Source organism: Lemur catta, chromosome 9 (assembly GCF_020740605.2).
Source record: "Lemur catta isolate mLemCat1 chromosome 9, mLemCat1.pri, whole genome shotgun sequence".
Lineage (NCBI taxonomy): Eukaryota > Metazoa > Chordata > Mammalia > Primates > Lemuridae > Lemur > Lemur catta.
Genome location: NC_059136.1, coordinates 66,475,180 through 66,495,812, shown reverse-complemented (window position 1 = coordinate 66,495,812; position 20,633 = coordinate 66,475,180). Strand labels below are relative to the sequence as shown.

The 20,633-nt window shown below is 36.1% G+C and overlaps 1 protein-coding gene across 2 annotated transcripts in view; it reads right to left on the bottom strand.

The window, feature by feature from the left end:
- NBN (nibrin) overlaps nucleotides 1-14,719 on the bottom strand; it is a 37,884-nt gene extending 23,165 nt beyond the window's left edge. For both annotated transcript variants that reach the window (XM_045561467.1, XM_045561468.1), the window contains exons 1-7: nucleotides 14,611-14,719; nucleotides 13,004-13,137; nucleotides 11,814-11,962; nucleotides 11,212-11,371; nucleotides 8,191-8,294; nucleotides 3,706-3,823; nucleotides 2,909-3,102 (exon numbers count right to left, since the gene is read on the bottom strand). In XM_045561467.1, the coding sequence (XP_045417423.1) occupies nucleotides 2,909-3,102; nucleotides 3,706-3,823; nucleotides 8,191-8,294; nucleotides 11,212-11,371; nucleotides 11,814-11,962; nucleotides 13,004-13,137; nucleotides 14,611-14,647 (896 nt within the window). In that variant the 5' untranslated portion in view covers nucleotides 14,648-14,719. The remainder of the gene's footprint in view (nucleotides 1-2,908; nucleotides 3,103-3,705; nucleotides 3,824-8,190; nucleotides 8,295-11,211; nucleotides 11,372-11,813; nucleotides 11,963-13,003; nucleotides 13,138-14,610) is intronic.
- Nucleotides 14,720-20,633: the final 5,914 nt, after the last annotated feature.

Sequence of the window (20,633 nt, the reverse complement as noted above, 5' to 3'; positions counted from 1 at the left end):
AACCTGTGATCCGGCAGTTCTATTCCTAGGAATATTCCCCATAGAAAATCCTGTACAGGAACCAATAAGAAACGTACAAAAATGATCACAGTAGCAGTATTTATAACAAAAAACTGGAAAAAAGATTTTTTTTTTCAATGAAGAGTGAATGAAGGAACTATGGTATATTTATACAATGAAACATATTCTACTACAATATCAAAACAAATAAATTATAGTAACATAACAAAATGGATGAATTCATGTCAGCAATCTAATACTAAGGAAGAAAAATTCTCAAAGATTACATGTAGCATGATGACCATGTTATAAAATTAAATACAACTAAAAGATACACACACACATACACATACATATGCTATGAATACAGACAGTCCTCAACTTATGACAGTTCAACTTATGACCTTTTGACTTTATGATGGTGCAAAAGTGATCCACATTCAGTAAAAACTGCACTTTGAATTGTGAACTTTGGTCTTTCCTGGGATAGCACTATGTGGTATGATACTCTTACATGAGATACTCAAAATTTTATTATAAAATAGGCTTTGTGTTAATTTTGCCCAACTGTAGCTTAATATGTATTCTGAGCACCTTTAACGTAGGCTAGGCTAAGCTATGAAGTACGTTAGGTTAGGTATATTAAATGCATTTTCAGTTAACAGTATTTTCAATTTATAAAGGGAAGTTGAAACTTACAAGGTTTATCAGGATGTAACCCTATTGTAAGTTGAGGAGCATCTGGACATAAAAAAGCAATGCAACTATATATAAAAGAAAGCAAGTAAATGACAGGCATGAGATTCAGCATAATTATCCCATGCAAGGGGAGACTGGGATAGGAGTACCATATAATTAGATGGATGCTATTTTCAAGGACCTAGCTTGTATTTTGGGTGACACATTTTCAGATACTTATTGCATTAAAAGTAACTAATTAAATACTTGGTGAACAAAACGAATATATACTATGCATGGTTCGATGATGAGAGTGTGTCATGAACCAAGGATTACTGATTCATCCACTTTTACTTTTACTCAAGGCTGGAGAAAAGCTGAGGAGAGAAGGGAGAGCAGGAGGAGATAATGAAGAGAAAATAATTAAATTAACAACAGGATGTGTTCCTAAATTTGAGCTAAGATACTGGGACTATATCTCAGCAAGAACAAAAATCAGGGTTGTAAATGTTCCCCTAAACTTCTAATCTTCTTCAGAAGATATTTAATCATAACCACTGATATCCCACACCCGCTTCTAATCCATATAGCCATGGCACTAACCAATTGCAATGTTGCCCTTTGCCTGAAGTTCAGTCAATAATAACTGGCTTCACTGGCTACTTTGCTTCATACAATTGCACCTTTAATGGCTACCAAGGGCTTAGACTAAGTGGAGAAGTGTTGCCAGTGACAGCCTTTTTCAAACAATAAAATTGCCCTCCCCCCAAACCAAATTGTAACAGGAGCTAACGACTACAGAATCAAGTGTCACTTCATGATTAAGGCACTGGTGTCTGAATAGCTTCTCCCCCTGCCCTGTTTGCTGTTTCCTTTATACACATGTGTAATAATCTGTTTACTTGTCTTTATCTGTCTCTCTGTCTAGACAGTAAGTTCCAATGGTGGAAAATGACTACCTTGTTTCCCATTGTATTCCCAGTGTCTAAACACAATGGAACCACAGTAAATTCCTGTTCTGATGGTTAGATGGCAATTTTTTTTGTATAAGATATTTTCTTTTCTACAGCAGTTAACATATCTCCATTAAGTAAAATATTTACAGGACAGATGGCTGAAATTTTATTTTTTATTTCAGCAAGCCTATAACGGGGGTGGGGAACAAACCAATCCCCAAGGTCAGAAGAACTCCTGAGACAGAAAAAAATGAATCTTTTGTAAGAAGTTGGGTATGGACTTCTCAGGTATATAAACACTCTAGGCCCCACCTACTTTTTGCTAAGTAAAGAGAAATCTAGTCAAAAGACGGCCAAGCTCTATATTTCTACAGTATTTTTAGGCTTCAACAATGCTAAGATTATTAATGCCAATAAAAGGCTAAGGAAACAAATCCTTGACTTAGCTCTTTTACAGTCTCCCTCCCCAATACAAACACCATTCTAAGACACCTGATTTTTTTTCCTGCTTTCCCCTAATATCCTACACAAGAGGGACAGACATTTTTATATGCATTTTTAATGGATAATACCTATCAAAAGGCAAATACATTCCACCTCTGGGCAACTGCAAAAAAAATTTTATTTTTTAATTTTAACCTCAACTGCCACATAACCTACAGAAAAAATACTATTATATTAATTTAGAGAGGCAAATTCTACAAATTTTATTAAAGAAGAAAGAAGCATAAAATACTGAGATAAAATTGTCACGGATAAAAATATCCTATCTCTTTTTTTAAATTTAAATTTTAACTTTTTCTTAGAGACAGGGTCTTGCTCTGTCACCCAGGCTGGAATGTAGCAGTGCGATCATAGCTCACTGTAACTTCTAACTCCTGGGCTCAAGTGATCCTCTTGTCTCAGCCTCCCATCTCCCAAGTAGCTAGGACTACAGATGTAGTCATACCATCATACCCAGCTAATTTTAAAAATTTTTTTGTAGAGAAGGGGTCTCAATATGTTGCCCAGATTGGCCTCAAACTCCTGACCTCAAGTGATCCTCCCACCTCAGCCTCCCAAAGTACTGTGATTGCTGTCATGAGCCACTGTGCCCAACCCTAAAGAATAGTCTATTTCTATCATACCAAGTCACAATCGATTTAAGTATACTACATGATAAAACCTTTATAATAATAATTACATCCACTTTTATATTGTTACGTGCAATAGAAAAAGTTAAATGTTAAATCTCCTACTTGCAATTATTTTACTAATAAAAAATAATTCTGTACCTTTGGAGCATATCCATTATTGATTGAATCCATTTTTTCTGAGACTCAGGAATTAAGATCTGTGAGTTTGTTGTTCCTATCTCAACAACACAAGTTCCAGGAGTTGAAAAGAAACTCTCTTCTTCTTCATTTTCTTCTGTTATTAACCTAGCTTCTCCACCTCCAAAAACAACTGCTGAACTTAACTTCTTATGCTAAAAATGGAAAGAAACAGTTTAAAAATGTAATAATTTCTTGAGAAGATTATTATTATGTAAGACTTTGATTTGGGAATTAAAATAGAAACAATTAAATTAGAATTGGTTCTACTTCTTAAGTGGGCAATTTGAACTTGCACTTTGAGAAAATCCCTAGTTCAGCAGGTATCTGTGCAGCCCCGGAATTGCTATGCTGCCTGTAGTTCCTCATCACACTTAGCACACAGTAACTCACTGTGGCCTTACGTGCATGATTTCTCCACTGCAACACAGACTCTTGGAACCCCCATTTCAGCACACAGAACACATTCAACAGAAGTTTACAAAATGAACAATTTCAAACTTAAAGTTTTCTGTTCCTCCCTTATATATCTACATAAACTTAACAGGCCAATTAACAGATATTAAGAAATATTATAATCATATACATCATCAGTAATCACATACATCATCAGTTCTAGTGCCTGAGCAGTTTTTTATTCTACTTCATACTTTTACACAAAATTCCAAAATGAAATACGTTAACAACTATTGATAAGAGTAATAATATATCCTAGTTTGTAATGTTTTCTTTAGGAAAATTTAGCTTATAACATTTACCTGTTTGGCATTCAAAAATACAAATGTTTTCCCTTTGAAGATTTGTTTTCTCTCCTGTCGTACTGACAGATCAATATTTTTACTTCCAATAGATGGTTCATCAAGAGGTGGGTAAAAACTGTAATAATAAAGTATATTCTAATTATATACCACTCTGTATGTTTACTGTTAAATTTGTAAATGGGGTGACTACCTGATACTAGAAAGGCTTAATTTCCATAATACCATTAGAGTATACTTTTTAAAAAAGTAAGAGTTTCATCTGGTACAAAATGACCAAAAGTGTTTTAATGCTTTTTCTAGAAATATAGTGGCAGGTGACACTACAATAGCTAGAATTGGTCTTTATTTTCTCAAAAAAAATAATCCAAAGTAGATAATCCAAACTAGATGCATACTAAACATATATACGTGATTTATAAGAGACTGAGAGAGACATCATCCAGAAAGATCGAGTTTTTTACATGATCTTCAATAAATTTCATCTAACCTATATCACACCTTCACCTCTGTACTAAGATTTTTCGAATACAGAATTTTTCTGAAACCATGTATAATTCTGGCCATAAAAACTGAATCCCAAGCCACAAGTATTTATTTGCCCAATATCTAGACAGTTGTTTATTTCATTAGTCCCGTAGGCATATGATTATGATTTCTAGAACCACTTACTGTAGTACTTTTTTTGCTGATCTCTAAAAGGCTAGACTACATTGACACCCACAACTTGCAAATATGAAGTTCTATCTCCAGAAAAAAATTACTAGCATATGCTAAATTTTTTGCCTTGGATTTTAATTGATATATATAAGGTCACCTCTATGAGCTTCCTAAACTTTCAAACTTTCACTTATTCAGACTGTTTCAGGCTAATGGGTCAGTTGGGTCTGAGATTTGATTACAGGCTAATAAGTTAACCTGTTCCCATTTCAAAAATTGCTGGCAGAAGACAGAGACTCCTGGGTCAGAGACAAAGCAAGCAGCATGAGCCTTAGTATGTTTGCCACAGGTCTCCTCCTTGACCAAGTCTCATGGGGAAGATGCAGAAGGTACCTACAGTGTACATAGTGTGGCAGGAGAGAGGAACACTGACCTTGGGAATCCTCCGGTTTTATAACAAGTTATAAGCAAGGCTGTTTTTTGTCACAGGAGGGAGATTATTACTTCATCCCTCAAGGTTTCTGACTGCAAACATAACCTTGAGAAATGGCCTGCGTAAAGGATGGCCAGGGCCTTGCATTCTTGGCAGATCCAGCAAGTTGTTTATGAAAGCGAGGGGCCCACGGAGGACTCCCTCTTCCCAACGGTGTCTCTCTAAAACAATACCTGTTGTTCAAAATGAAGTAATTAAGAGAGCACCCCCTAATACGAGAGATATGCAAAAATTCAAATAAAAGCCAACTCCCCTTCTTTCTAGGGGATAATTTCCTTACATTTAGATGTATAGAATATTTTAAATTTCCTCTATTAGAGTACAGATTATCAAAATTAAACACTCCTATTAAATGGAATCTTCTAAAAATGACTTTATCTACTGCGATGACAATTTAAGAAAATGAGATATCACAAATCATGTCAGGTACATGAAGCTATAACTGTTTTAACTTGTTTCTTGGTAACAGTGCAAAGATGTAGATATAGCTACATTAAATCGGATCGTACTTTTTGTTGGGTAAAAATACAGTATGCCTCTTCATTTAAGTCCAAGACTAGTGATCATGCTTTTTCAGAACTAACAAAGGAGTTATTTATGTGATTAAAAGAGTTGCCACATGTAAATTAATTCATATCCCTTTTTTAACTCGTTCCTACTACTAGTGAATGTTTGGGAACTGAATCCTTTTTCTATTAATAATTGAATACTCAGTCATATAAGCTTTGAACAAGTATATCAAAATAGATCCATATAGGCCCAGGACTCTACTAAGCCACATGACTATATATTTTAAAATAATATTAAAAATTTGATTATCAATTTCCATCATCAAATATGGGTTTAAGTATTCATAATAACCTTTCCTAGTTAACACTGAATGAGGAGTTATTCAACAATCTTACAGTAGAGATGTTTTATTATAGCTGAGATGTTTCGTTATAGTTATGTATGTTAATAGTCAAAAATTGAAGTTAGAATGAAAGTATGCTTAACTTAGTAAAAAATGGACTCAGGTTAAACACATCTGAAAATCTGAATAGAAAGAGGAATGAATGATTAATTCTAAAAACTCCAAAACAATAAATCACTAATAGTGATAACCTGTCAGACCCCTCTATCCTCAAGTTATCTAGAACTAACAATAGTTTATTACCTGTAGCAAGAGTCATTATTTACCGGATTTATGGACTCCCCCAGGAATGTTCATGAAGAGGCTTCAAAGGAAAATGTGATTCTATTGGAATACTCTGCAAGTTTGTAGTACGTAAATGAAATTTCCTGAGAAGAGATCAGTGCTTTCATATTCTCACAGAGGTCTTAGACTCAAAAAAGGTTAAGAAGCATATATTTTAAAATCTGAGGATCTTTTTCTAGAGTCTAAAAATATCGTATTACCTGTTAACCATAGTATAAAATACAAAAAAATTTCCAGATGAAAATTACAAATGAAGAGAAAAACCTGATTTTTGATTACTTTAAAAGCAGGCACCTATTATCAGGTATAAATAGTCCCTAAAAAGCCCTGCATTAAGCAAAATAGCTTATAACAGCTAGTTACTGTTTAAAATTAGTCCTAACTTGAATAACATTTTAATTTTTTTAAATCTCCTCAAATATTCAAAATTGTCCCACAAAGACAAGATGAGCTTATAGTGAATCTATTATGCCATGTAGACTGTAATCTACTGACATGTATCTTAGATAATAAAGTTTTCAGGCTACTAAATTGACTAAAAAATCCACCAGGTTAAAGCCCTCAGCATTTTAACCTGCAATCCAGAACTAAAAAAAAAACCAAAAAAAAAACCCTAAGTATCTTTCTCCTCAACTATAATTTATATTACCTCAAAGTTTCACTAACACAATATACACAGATAGATCTTCTTGTCTGGTGGTTCACAACTTTGACAGAACATCAAAAAAAAGTAAAACAAAATAATAAAGCTATTATGAATTTTCCCAGATATTGTTGCAACTAGCAACAGTAAACATTTCTTTTAACAAGCACTTATTATGATACCAAACAATGTGCTCAGACTTTATAAACAGTCACACACCACAATAACATTTCAGTCAATGACGGACTGCATATATAACAGTAGTCCCATGAGATTATGATATCACATTTTTACTGTGCCTTTTCTATGTTTAGATACACAAATACTTACCATTGTGTTACAATTGTCTATAGTATTTAGTACAGAAACATGCTGTATAGGTTTGTTGCCTAGGAACAACAGCTGCAACATATAGCCAAGGTATGTGGTAGGTGATACCATCTAGGTTCGTGTAAGTACACTCTGATTTTTGCATGAGGACAAAATCACATAAGAATGCATTTCTATGACTATATCCCCATTGTTAAGCAAAACATGACTGCATTACTGCATTACTAATACTTAAAATAACTTAGCTAGATAGGAATTAGTCTCATTTTTGAAATGAGGTGTGAGGACAAGAGTTACTTTAGTTTTAAATGCTACTTCACCTGACTAACGCCCTGTACGGAAATGCATCCAAAATGTCCAGTTGATTGATATTAATATATTACTCTTTATGAAGAAGCACCTATTCATTTTAAGTTTTGCCTTTCCTCCAAAACAACCCTTGATGTTGTTGCAGAAATCATAGGCTGTGATGCCCATAGGCACTGACACATTACTTCCAGAGCATGTACACTTTTTCCCCAAGACAAGCCCTGGGTCTGGAAGGCTGCAGTGTGGAGATCTACCAGTCTTGTGCCTGCCCAAGACTCTGCTTTTGTCAGTAAGTTCCCCTAATAAATCATCTATATACTGATAAACTGGATTTGTCTGCCTCCTTCTTTGGTTTCTTGGCTTCTTTGGCATTTGGGGGTGGCTTTGAATATATGGCCCTTTTAAGGAATATGTGGTAATGGAAGCTCAGAAGAAATGAGCTCCATTTCCAATGCCACATGCTGTTAATAACTTGCCCCAGCACTGCGTGGCCTCTGAGGAGGGCTGCTGCACCCTGCAATTCCAGAGGTACCTCTCACGTGATGCCTGGCTCTGGCACGTGTGCTCTTTTGACCACACCTCAGTGCCTTCAGTGCCATTTACTGTCTTTCGATTTTTTTCTTTAAATATTTGCATATATTTTAACATTTGTTTCACAGAGATAAGAAAGGACTAACAAACATTTTGGGGAACTCTTTCTTTACATACTAACAAAAAAACTTCCATTAACAACCTGAAATATAACATAGCAACTATTACATCTTCAAACAATCATTAAAGGGGAATTAAATAAAGTCAGTGCTATCATATTTTCTATGTCATATCTTATTATGTTTGAAATAGATAATATACCTTTCAATTTGTGGAGGCTGCTTCTTGGACTGAACTGCTTTGCGAAATTCAGTAAAATATTCTGGCTTTACAATTGGACGTCCACAAATGAGTGCACATATTGTCTAAAATGAAGAAAACATGTGAATATACTCATATGCTCGCTTTTTTAAAGAAAAGTTTCAAGTTATAAACTACAAAGAGGCTGCTCTATACTGTTTTTCTTTTTATCCCTCTAAATTTACAAAGGAGCTACAATATATAAAATAGAAGCCAATATTTGGTCACGGCTTAGTTTTAGAACACAAATCACCTTATCGTCAGTCAATTATAAGAAACCACCAATTACAATATTAATTTAAAAACTGCTTAATGAAAGTAGAACATAAAAGTCAGTTTTTAAAATACAATACAATTTCAAAAACATTAAAATGTTAAAAATATTATCTCAGAATTGAGGAAATGTAACTTAACTGCTGTAGAGAAGACAATACAAGAGATTTTCAGCCTGACTGACTTTCACAAAGATTGTAACTATGCAAATAAGCCTTTTCAAGAAAGTAAACAAAAGAATAACTACGGTTAGGTAAAAGCTCAAAATAAGTGCATACAGATAAGAAGGAAAAAAAAAGAAGATTCAACTAATATGTGAATAAGGCTATAAGCCTCAAGTAAGATACATCAAAAAATTTGAGAAAAATCAGAAAATGTCACAGTGGGGAATGAAAACAAAGAAGCAGAATTGTAGGAAAGAATCCAACTAACAAGTTTATATGTATGCTTTTAATAACACACGGTATTGCCTAAATAGGAGCAAGCAGATTTAGGGTGTCAATCTCAAGAATGGAAACTAAAAGACACCAACCTCCAAAGTGAGTGAAATAATTAACTTCCAGCATGAAGCAGTAAGGTGAAATTCAACACTGGACTGAGTAAATTCTAACACTTGTGATTCTGGGGAAAATTATTTAATTGCTCCATGCCTCAGTTTGTTCTTCAAAAACCATGTCATTTTCTCAAAAAGACACCCACATTCAAATATTTATTGCAGCACAATTCACAATTGCAAAGATGTGGAATCAACTTAAGTGTCCATCAATTCAGGAGTGGATTAACAAAATGTGGTGTATATATATGTGTATATATATATACATATATATATATATGTATATATATATACACATACACACACACACACACACACACACACACACCATGGAGTACTACTCAGCCATAAAAAGGAATGAAATAATGTCTTTTGCAGCAATTTGGATAGAACTGGAGACCATTATCTTAAGTGAAGTATCTCAGGAATGGAAAAACAAATACCACACGTACTCTGTAATAATTGGGAATGAATCAATGGACACTCATGGTAACAGAGAGATGCAAAGGTCATTGGAAATCAAGGAGGGGGAAAGGGGAGGAGGGAAGGGTTAAAAGCCTAATTATCAGGTACAATGAACACTATTCGGGTGATAGCCCTGACTTAAGCATTATAAAAGCTATCCATGTAACAAAAACATTTATGCCCCCTTAATATTTTGAAATTAAAAAACTCCAAGAAACAAAAACAAAAAATAAAAGTTAAACCGAATGCTCTTTAATTTCCCTTTTGGTTCTAACAAGCAATAATTTAAAAAACATAAGCTAACCTGTACTTTTGGAAAATTTATCAAAAAATAGTATCATGAGAAGGTTTTCTTTTTTGGCACGATTGGTCAGAAATATTGAAAAGGAATTATTCTGTAAACCATGTTGGTATCTCTACTGGAGAGACCCACAAGGTGTCCATTAGCATTCCAGTCACTGGAATAGTGTCCATGTCTGTCACAGACTCAGAAAAGTACCTCTGAAGATGGTCCAACTGCCTTTGATCTTATTTCAGACCTACCAAGCAAGTGTATGATTACCTATTCCGTTTCTTAAGTACCTTACTATCTTAAAGGGGACTGTGCTGGAGCCCAGACTTAAATATTCTGGTCACTCTAAAGGTATATCCCTACTGTAAACTAATAAGTGGACATTATTATTTATAAACCTACTATCTGTGAATTTATCTGCATAACATAGTACTCTGGAGGCTAATTATGCTGCTGAGTTTATAAAATCAATTTCATAAACTTGCAAAGATGAAAAAAATCTTTGATCAGAGATAACCCCACCAAGATCAAGTTTAACTTGAGGATCTATCCAAGCAGCAAGACTTTCTTCATGGCACCTCTTTAGTTATGACACACATGCTCCAATTTAATTGACTATATTAAATACTAAAGAATTTTTATGTTATCCAATAAAGGCATCTAAATACTTGTTGCTTTTTACTATAGATATTAACCTAAAATAATCCCACAAATCTACAGTCAACCTGTTTAAAAGAAGACGAATCACCTCCCAATGCCATTCTTCAATTAGTTTTGAATATAACCAAATCTGATGAAGACGCAAAATCTGAAAATATACCAAAATATATTACTGTTTTAATGAATAGCATCTTCTAAAGGTATTTATCTACATATCTCTAGGTTGTGAAGATACATTAAAGTAATATTAAACTATAAGAACTTAAAAGTCTTTGTGATTAGGACCTTAAATCAAATAAAATTACGTAGGAGAGAATGAGTTCATGACAGAGTACCAGAGACTGGAGGAAGACAACTTGATAGAAGAGACATGAGATGCTAACTTTGAAGATTGGCAGTTAATCTCCAGTTGCTTTGCTTTTAGATTGAAAACATAAACTATGCACTGTAATAAACTTCTTGGTGAAAGGATATCATCAATCATTTTCTAAAATGCTAAATTAAAATCTAAAATCTAATTTTACATGCTTTGTCTGTCTCAGATAATAAACAGGTTATCTGGAAAGCCATTAAAGCCTAAGTGGTATATAAAGACATGAAATGGGTACATAAAAATCTACAACTAACAGTTCTAATAGTTTTAAAGTAAATTTTTTAAGAAGTCTGTATATGATGAGTGAATGAGTAAGCTTAAATTGACAGAACTTATTTTACCATAATAACAAGACATTCAACCTACTTTAATGGTAACTTTAACTGATATCATGACAAGATGAGTACATTCTTCTGTCCAATTGTTTACAGTAATTCCTCCAAGTTGCAATATAGCTTGATTTAAAGCAGTTTTCCCAGAGACATCTAAACAAGAAGAGCATGCAACCAAAGGCTCATACTCTACTCTGAAAATGAGAATAAGTCACATAAAGTTATATTATCATAGTTAAAGAAATGGCAATTTATAGTACTTTGAAACTTTAAGCTTATATCATATCCTGTTACGTTAATTTTACTTTTTATGTATTTATTAAACTTTCAAACCTATGAATTATGAATTCTTAAGTCTTGAGTCCCACCGAAGAAAAAGCAACAACCAAGTTAACATTCTACTTTGATCTATAAGGAATGAAACAAATGTTGCTCCCATCAAAACTCTCAGGGCCCACTCAAACCCTCATTCACTATGATTGACAAACACATTAACCACATGTGGCGCAAAGTGTAACACCGTGCTAAGTAGGAATTGTTTTCAATTCATTATCTATAAACACCCTTTTCCTTTAAAATTTTATTGGTATGAAACAAAGCTGTCCATTTTTTAATATCAATTTTAAAACATCCTACCTGAATTTACTTTCAAACACTCCAAAGGTAATTCTATCCCCTGTCTTCAAAGTTTGAGAAAGGCCATTCTGCATTTTTTTCTCATTAATGAAGGTACCATACTTAGAATTATCTTTTATTGTCAATATAGGAATTTCATCTGTTTGACTCTGAAAAAATCAGCAAATAATTTACAGTCTTTTACCACTCATTACATTTAATTACCAGGGAAAAAGGTTTCAAAAGAAAAAGTTGATAACTTTTTGATTAGGTAATAGATAGGTGGCTAACCTCCCAACACAGTAGGTAAGTTATTGCTTTGGTTGTCTTTAGAGAATGATCACTCAACTAGCAATTAATATTTCCTCTTTCCCTAAATAAATTTTATTTCTGTAAGTCAGTGGGGATTTTCCTGACCCTTCAATTTCACACAGTTGTGAATCTTTTGCTTTGGTACAGTCTATTTCATGTATAACATGACAACTTCATTCCTAATTTTTTTTTTCATTATCAAAATCATATTGTAAAACTTGGTCCAATGAGAATAAGGGGTGAAAGCCCAGAGTTTCTGACTTACAGTAACAATTTTACTTTTTCTGTAGAATTTCAACAATGTTTTTCTATTGCTAAAAGAGTAGACACAAAACCTAAACACTGAACAAATACAGCATTTGCATAGATGCAATCTTTGCTCAAAATAATTTTTCTTTCTTATTATCACTAGTATTATCATGAGCACATATATTTATACATATTTTTATCATGTTTATCACCCATGATTGTGATTAAAACAAACTCAAAATCATTCAAAGGAGCTGTGGGTCATAAGTAAGCAACAGTTCTCTTCCCTGGTAAAACAAATCGATCTCCACAGCAAAAACTTCTATGAGAAACGTCTGGGTTCACACAGCTATATAACCTCTTCTAAAACAGTAGTCATGAAGGTCTGCTGCTCAGCTGTTCTCTTCTCAGGCTTGGCAGTGATCTGCACACAGTAAACACTCAATAAATGCTAGTTAAGTAAATAAAAGTAAGTACGTCCTACTTCCTCTGAATTTCTAAATCACTAAAACTTCAAATCTCAAAATAAAACCTAAACAACTTTATGAAATGAAAAGTCACCATAAACTCTCCCACCATAGGCAACAAGATAATTTTCTGTGATTTCAACCCCCTTACTGCAAGCTAGTGAAATAAAATTAGTAACATACCAGGTTGGTTACAGAAAAGTTAGCAGTTAACACAGCATGATTTCGACTGATTGACTGATCATTTTCCACTAGAATGGCACAGTTTTTCCTTCCAACAATGTACTCAACACCAGTCAAAAGTCTGTATGGTTCTCCTAAAACAAATTTTTAAAAAAAGGTAAACTGATAGACACATCATACACATGTCCATGTAATACATGCACACACACATATGTATGTGCATATGCGATACAGGTATGACAAATATTAAATAAAACATTTTTATTTTGCTATTCAAATGTTACCCAACTTTATATAAGTCAAACTTGTGTTTTTTAGTACAGCCTCACTGAAAGACAAAAAAGATTAAGTAGATGGAAAGATATATCACTTTTATAAAGCAAAAACAATACTGAAAGGAGTCAATACTCCCCCAAATTATCTTATAAACAGAATGTATTACCAAACAAAATCACAATAGTATGTTTGGAATTTAATAAACAAATTCAAAAATTCATCAGGAAACTATGTAAAAAAAGTCAAGAAAAATTTAAATATTATGGGAACTTGCCCTACTGGATGGCAAAATATGCCATAAAACTATAGTTGTTAAAAAGTATGATGATGGACCAGGAGTAAACAACACAGACCAATACAATAACCTCCAGAGTAAATGCAAGTGTACAGTTTTTGGAATTTTGTTTTTATGTTAAAGGTAGCATTGCAAATCAGTGGGAAAGGGTTATCAGTTTTTAAAATAACTGTTGTAAATCACAAATTGTAGGAGGCATAGCAGGTATGTTGGATATTTGTGGAGTTCAGTCTGGGAGCATAAGGTTTCATTACGAGAGTGGTGGAGTGATCACAGGGCAGATAAACCAGACGAGTAGAAAGGGGTCCTGGAAAGCCAGGTCCACGGGGATGCTTTCATGAGTCCTTTTCATTCAGTCTGGCCCTCTTCATACTTCCCTTACAATGTCAGTCCATTTAGTCTCTACATATTTCTTTTTTCCAATCGTCATGTTAACTTCCTAAGGACAAGACCCAATCATAGTATCCCTGCTTACCCTTCTATCAACTAATGAAGACCACACACACGAAACAAATTAACTTATGATAACCACGTTCCACTGGTGGAAATGCAGAGAAGAAAAAAAAAATCTACTTTTTCACTTCTTCTGATGACCTTATAAGTCTGAAACAAAACTGAAAGTAATTTTTCCAGTGGTTGCCATATACCCAAATTATCATGTGATTCTTCACAAAAATAGTATGTTCCAGACAGTTATCTGTGCCTTCGCGTGGTCTGGCCTGTGATACTTTGGGTGCTCCCCGCGAAGCCGAGCTGTCACAGCAGGGCCCCATCCAAGGCTCGCTTCCCCGGGCCACCGAGCGGCACGCGGCGGAGCCGGCCGCCCCCGCCCCCGCCCGCAGCGCGGCTCGGGTCGCCCGCAGTCCCCGCGCCGCCGGGAGGAACACGCGCTTCCCAGACGCCGGCTCCGCAGCCTCCGCATCCGCAGCCTCCCGGGGCGGGGACGGAGGCGGCGCAGGAGGCATCGCCCGCAGGCCCTCCCCCTCGGCAGTCGTTCCCGGGAAAACCGGCCCCAAGGTTTCCTCTCCGCTCTTACCTGGGGCCGAGCCCGCAGCTGGGACCAGCTTCCACATGGGTCCGGCTCACCCCGACCTGGCCCGACGTGCGACAGCGCAAGCGCCACGGGCCGACGAGCGCGGCCACAGCGATCGGCGCGGGCTCTGGAACGTGCGCGCTCCCGGGAGCCACGCAAGCTGCCTTGGAAACGGAGGGATGAGTCGGGAGTGCGACTTGGGCGCGCGGTCGCCACCTGCTGATTGGGAAAGGAACAGCAATCGGTGTTGAAATGCGCTGTGTGGAAAGGTATTGAAGGGTATGAAGTACGGATCCCTTTTCAAGGTGTTCACTGAATATAACATTACCCACTTTTTCTTATTGTTAATGTAAAGAATTTTTAAAGTTAACTTCAAAGCAACATAAGGAAAGTTTCTAATTAAAGACAATAAAATATTGACCAGTTAGGTAGTTCCATGCATTTGGAATTTCTTAAATCACAGTCTTTCCTTTGTATGCATCCTAATGCTGGTGATAATAATGAAGATAAGGATTTCACCCCAACTTTTCCTAACTTCTCTGTTTCATAATGTTACACTTTCATGTAATCACATGTTAAATGCTGGACAGTCTACCCCTCCTTTTTCTTTCCACTGGTCCCAAACTGGTTCAAGCTCTCCTCTTAATACTGCAGTAGCCTCCTAATTCCTCACTGCCCGCTTCCCATAGTCTATTCTATGCCCTGCACACTGCCACGTAAACACCTGGGAGCACACTTGTCATCATACAATTTCTAGTTTCCAAAGGTATTCTGTAATAGGAAAAAAAGTCAATTTAAAAGGCTGGTAAATGATTTCTGTTATAAATGTAGATGCACAAATCCTGAACACAACATTAGCAAATTGAATTGAGTGATATTATAAAAAGAATAATCATGACTAAGTCGAATTTGTTCCAGAAACAAGTGTGGGTTAACATGGGGGAGGAGAGTCAATGTAATTCACCAAAGTAATTAAAAACAGAGAGAAAAATCATATGATCATTTCAATAGTTGCAAAAAATTTTGATAAAATTCAACACTTATTGATGATAAAAATTCTCTGCAAAGTAGGAATAAAGGGAATGTCCTTGATCTGATAAAGGATATGTATGAAAAAACTACAGCTTAAATTATATTTAGGATAAATTATTGGACATTTCCCCATGACATCAGTAATGAAACAAGGGCATAATACTGGATGCTCTATCCAAGGCAATAAAGGAGAAAAAGAAACAAAAGACATACATATTGAAAAGGAAGAAATAACACTGTTACTATTCAGAAATGACATGATTGTATATATTAAAAAATCTAAAAGAATCTATTGGCAAATTATTTGAATTTATAAGTGAATTTAATAAGGTCACTGGATATGTCTAAATACAAAATTTAATTATATACCTCTATTCCAGAAAATAAATAGAAAATGACATGTATAAGAACAATAATTATAATAGCACCAAATCATCAAATTAGTAATAGTAATAAATAAAATAGTAATAAATCTATCAAAATATGTTATATAAAACATTATTGACTAAAAAAATTGACAGAAATTTTTAGAAGTCCTAAATAAATGCAAGGATAATATACCATGTTCATAGACTATTAAGATGTCATTTCTCGAAAAATTGATCTATAGATTCAATGTAACTTCAATGTCTCAAATGCTTTTTTTGAGAGTAAATTGATAAGCAGATCCTAAATCTATGTGGAAATGCAAATGCCTAGAATAGAATTCCATTTTGAATAACAAAGCCTGAGTACTTAAACTACCAAATATCAAGGTCTATTATAAAGTTACAATATTAAGTCAGTGTTCTGTTGGCACAAAGATAGAAAATAGGCACATAGGTCAGAATAGAGGAACCTAAAAAAGGTGGACACATAGGGTAATTTGATTTTTCAAAGGTGATACTATGGAGTAATAAAGTCCCCCCCAATAAATGATTCTAGGAATACTAGTTAACATTATACAAGAAATGAAGGCTGACCCCCTACCTCACACAGATATAAAAAATCAATACCATATGTATCATAATCTAAATATGAAAGTAAAGTAGTAAATATTTTGGAAGAAAACATGATTGAGAAATAGGCAGATCTTTCTTAAACAAAACATAAAAAAGTCTGCCCTGGATCACAGAATTCCTCAATTTCACTGATATGGTGTATTCTCAATAATTTATAGGAATTTTTTTCTACATTCTGTAGTATACATATCTCACCAAGGCCCCCAACACGTTTGCCAATCCTTGCTCATCCAATTTGGTTAGCATGATGCCATCAATGAAGTAGACCAGTGGGAGGTTCTGTGGAATGCCTAGATACTTCAGGTCTCTTAGGACTGTATTCTGACAGAGGTTACGAAGAGACATCATAGTGCTGGGGCAACACTGTAAACATTTTTTATTGTTTGTTCCACTTGAATATGAACATTTTTGGATTCTACTTTCTGATAAGGTTAGGAAAGAACACGTTCATCACTATCAATCACCTAACAAACCAGTTACCTGAGGTCATGTTGCTCTGCTCTTATAAAGATTTTGCAACTGCCACAGCAACTTTAATTGGGATTATTCCTTGGTTGAGTTACAGCAGTCTACTGTTTATTCTCCAGCAACTGTTGGGCTTTTGCAGTGCGAGTGTTGTGAATTAAATAGAGATATGAAGGGAAGCAAAAAAGGCACTAGCATCTACCATTTCCCTGTATTGTATTTTATTTACCATCATGGCTGTGCAATACCAGAGTCTCCCTGTTGGCCTTTTCCACTTTGATAGCTCCTACCCCTAGACCAAGGAATTGATGTATTGTACTAACAAACAAGTATGTCCATTCCAAGTATATATCTGGGAACTAGGGAAATGACCACCATATACGTTTGTGTGCTCAGTGGACCTGCTGTAACTATCTGGCTCCTAAATACCTCCACTTTAACTGGGGGCCATGATATTTTGGGCTCATGGATATTGATAATGATCACGTCCAACAGCCCTCAAAATGTTTGGGCATTCTCTTCTTGTCAGTGTATGATTTTCCAAGTGAATGGCCATAGGTCCCTTAAGGGAAGGCCTGAGAGTGGGGTGGGGGTAGGGGAAGCCATTACCATATGACTTCCTTTTCCTCACCATGGTGTTGCAGAGGCCCTCCTCGTGCCTCTCCATCAGTCAATGGGGTCCAGATTGGTAAACTGGCTCAAGTTAGCAAATGGGGGAAGAGACTGTGGCTTTTTATTGAGGCTTCTGCTCTGAGCTTTATATCATCCATCCTTGATATCTTTTCATTGTGTAGATTGAGTGTACCCTGTTGGCTAGCTTCTGGCTTTCCCCATAGGGATGACTTATTCCATTAACTATCTTTTAAGCTCTCTTGAGGTCAAGAGCTCTGGCTGCCACTCCAATCTTGCCACATTAGGATAATTGTAGCTTACTGATGGCTAAGTGCCACCATTTGGCCTCTATTATTTCAGGATTCTATTATCCCCATTACAATCTATGAACTCAATCCCATAGCAGCATCTTTTATTATTAACCATGACCTACAGAGCAGAGCTACCACTGAGCTTCTCAGTGACGCTGGTGCCTTTCTCACCAGAGAATTCTTTGTCACTTTAATAAATGGACCATCTGAATTGGAACTTTGATATCTAGTGGGCTTTTCAGCCTTACATGGTATAGTCACTCTAGCATACTTACTTCTCTGAGCATTTTGATTCCGACTTCCGCTATCTGCTGTGGCAATTCTGACATTTCTACTTCTCTTAGTATGGGATACCGCTTTTCCTCAAGCTTCTAAGGGTCATGATGGAAGCATGATAGCAATGTTTCCCAGGGCCCTCGTCAGGATGTTAAATCTCCTCCCTCTGGAGAGTGCTCCCAAATCAATAAACTCTCCCTCATCTAAATTTATTTTTCATTCACCTCTTGTTCAGCATCCTCAGAATACAGACCCATAAGCACGGTCCTTGTTCCTGCAGTTACATGTTGGTTAGGTCCCACAGCTGCCCCAGGGTGAAGTCACTTCCTTCCCTTATCAGGCCCAGCCTGCTATGCTATAACTTAGCCCTATTTACTGTACGATCGCCAGGAGGAGATATGGCAGTGGCAGATGATAAGGGAAAGCTGAGACCCTGTGATTTCTATCTGTTGCTTGGCAACAAAACAAGTCTGATAATCAGATCCAGAAAAATTAAAAAGAGGGGGAATGATGCAAATAGGATTTGAGATCAGTAGCAAATTGATTTGCTTAAAGCCCCCTACTCTCTGTTTTATGCAGCTTGCTAGCAACTCCTCTTACCTCTGTTCTGTTATAAACAAACCCTCCTAGATCTGCAGGGGCTTGACAGAAACTTCCCTCTACATCTTGCGCTAAATGAAGCATAGCTCTTACCCTAGACCACAGCCTCCCTTGAAGGTTCTAGGATAGTTTGCTCCAATACTTCTCGCACTGATATCCACCACATCTGTGGGCCTATAGGGTTACTACTTCCCTCTAAACCTTTACTTTCCATTTTAATGTATTACTCTTCCCTACCTTGCAAAATCTCTCCTTGGTCAGGATCATTTTGTGGGACTACCTACCCTCTAGACCTCCTTTTATTATTATTAGTTGCAGGCATGTCCATGTCACTTGCCCATATTCATTGAGGACATTGTCACCTAGGTGAGAGTGTTTTGCTCCATCTCAACTCCTGCTATCATTCTCAAGTTATTGTAAGGTACGCTGAAGAACCCATTATACACGCTCAGCTCACCTTTCTTTGATTGTCTCAGCTCCTGGGACTTTCATCTCTACTCCACACACACTACACTCTTAGATATCCACATTTTAGATTTTCGCATCACCAGAACCTTCCCCCCCCCCACCACTTATTATCCTACTTTCCACCTGGAGCTTCTCGCTTCCTTGTGTGCTCACTCCCAATGCATTGCTGTTTAGCCTCATCCAGGTCTCCAGCCACACAATCCCTCCACTTTACCCAGGTGTCAATCCCCTTCCAGCCTCCTTCATATCCAGGCTGGACACCAGAATTTATAGCTTGATAACCTTTGCTCTCAGCTCAGCTCTCAGTAGTAGCTATAGCTCTCAGAACTACTTTTACTCTTGGATCTCTCAGCTTTCCCTCTCAGCTGTATAGCTCACTTGTCTAGGAAGCCCTAAGAAGCCCCGAAGCATGAGTCAATCCTACAATAACCTCTCCTACCTAGGTGCCTGGGTAAAAGCTGTCTGTCTTCCAAAATATGGAGCCAATAGCAACTCATAAACTCTAATCAGTTGAACTACAGAATACAATTCATCAGTACATTTAGCTGCTTATAAGATGATAATTCATTCTCAATAACTCTGAAGAGTTATTTCACAGCTTTGCCAAACTCCTCAGGTCTGATGATCTGCTGCCTTCCTTCTAAGAGTATGGTATCATATTTTACTGAGGAAATTGATGCAAGAACCCTCTTACAATTTCTGACCCTACTCTGCCTCTTTCCCTATGGCAAGACAAACTTGTTTTCTTCTAAAATCTGTACCCACACCTCATCCTTGCCTTCTTATCTCTGGCTTCAGAATGTGATTTGATCTTTCAGTTCAGGATCAATTCCTCCGTCTCTGCTTAAACCCATCTCCCCACATTTCCCCCAGGGTTTTGCTTTATCAGTTACCCTTTTCTCCTGCATGTCTTCACTTTCTCTCTTTGGTTCCTTCACCTTTGTCTTAAAAACATTTAAAAGACTATCTTGTCATCCCCAAAGATTCCATTAACCCTGCCATTAATTTCTAACTCATGTTAAGCTGAAGTATAGGTTTAGTGGAGATAGGATTTAATTCTTTAAAGATTACATAAGGGATAACTAACAAAGGCAACTCAGTCTCTTCTTATCTATATGTGGACTGAAATAATAGCTACCTTGATGTAGTATTGTCAGAATTAAATGAGATACTGTACTACATACATCATAGATGTTAAACAAATATTAGTTTCCTTTTTTCCTTTTTCACTCCTTGAGGTTAGGGGCAGTGTCAAAGTCAT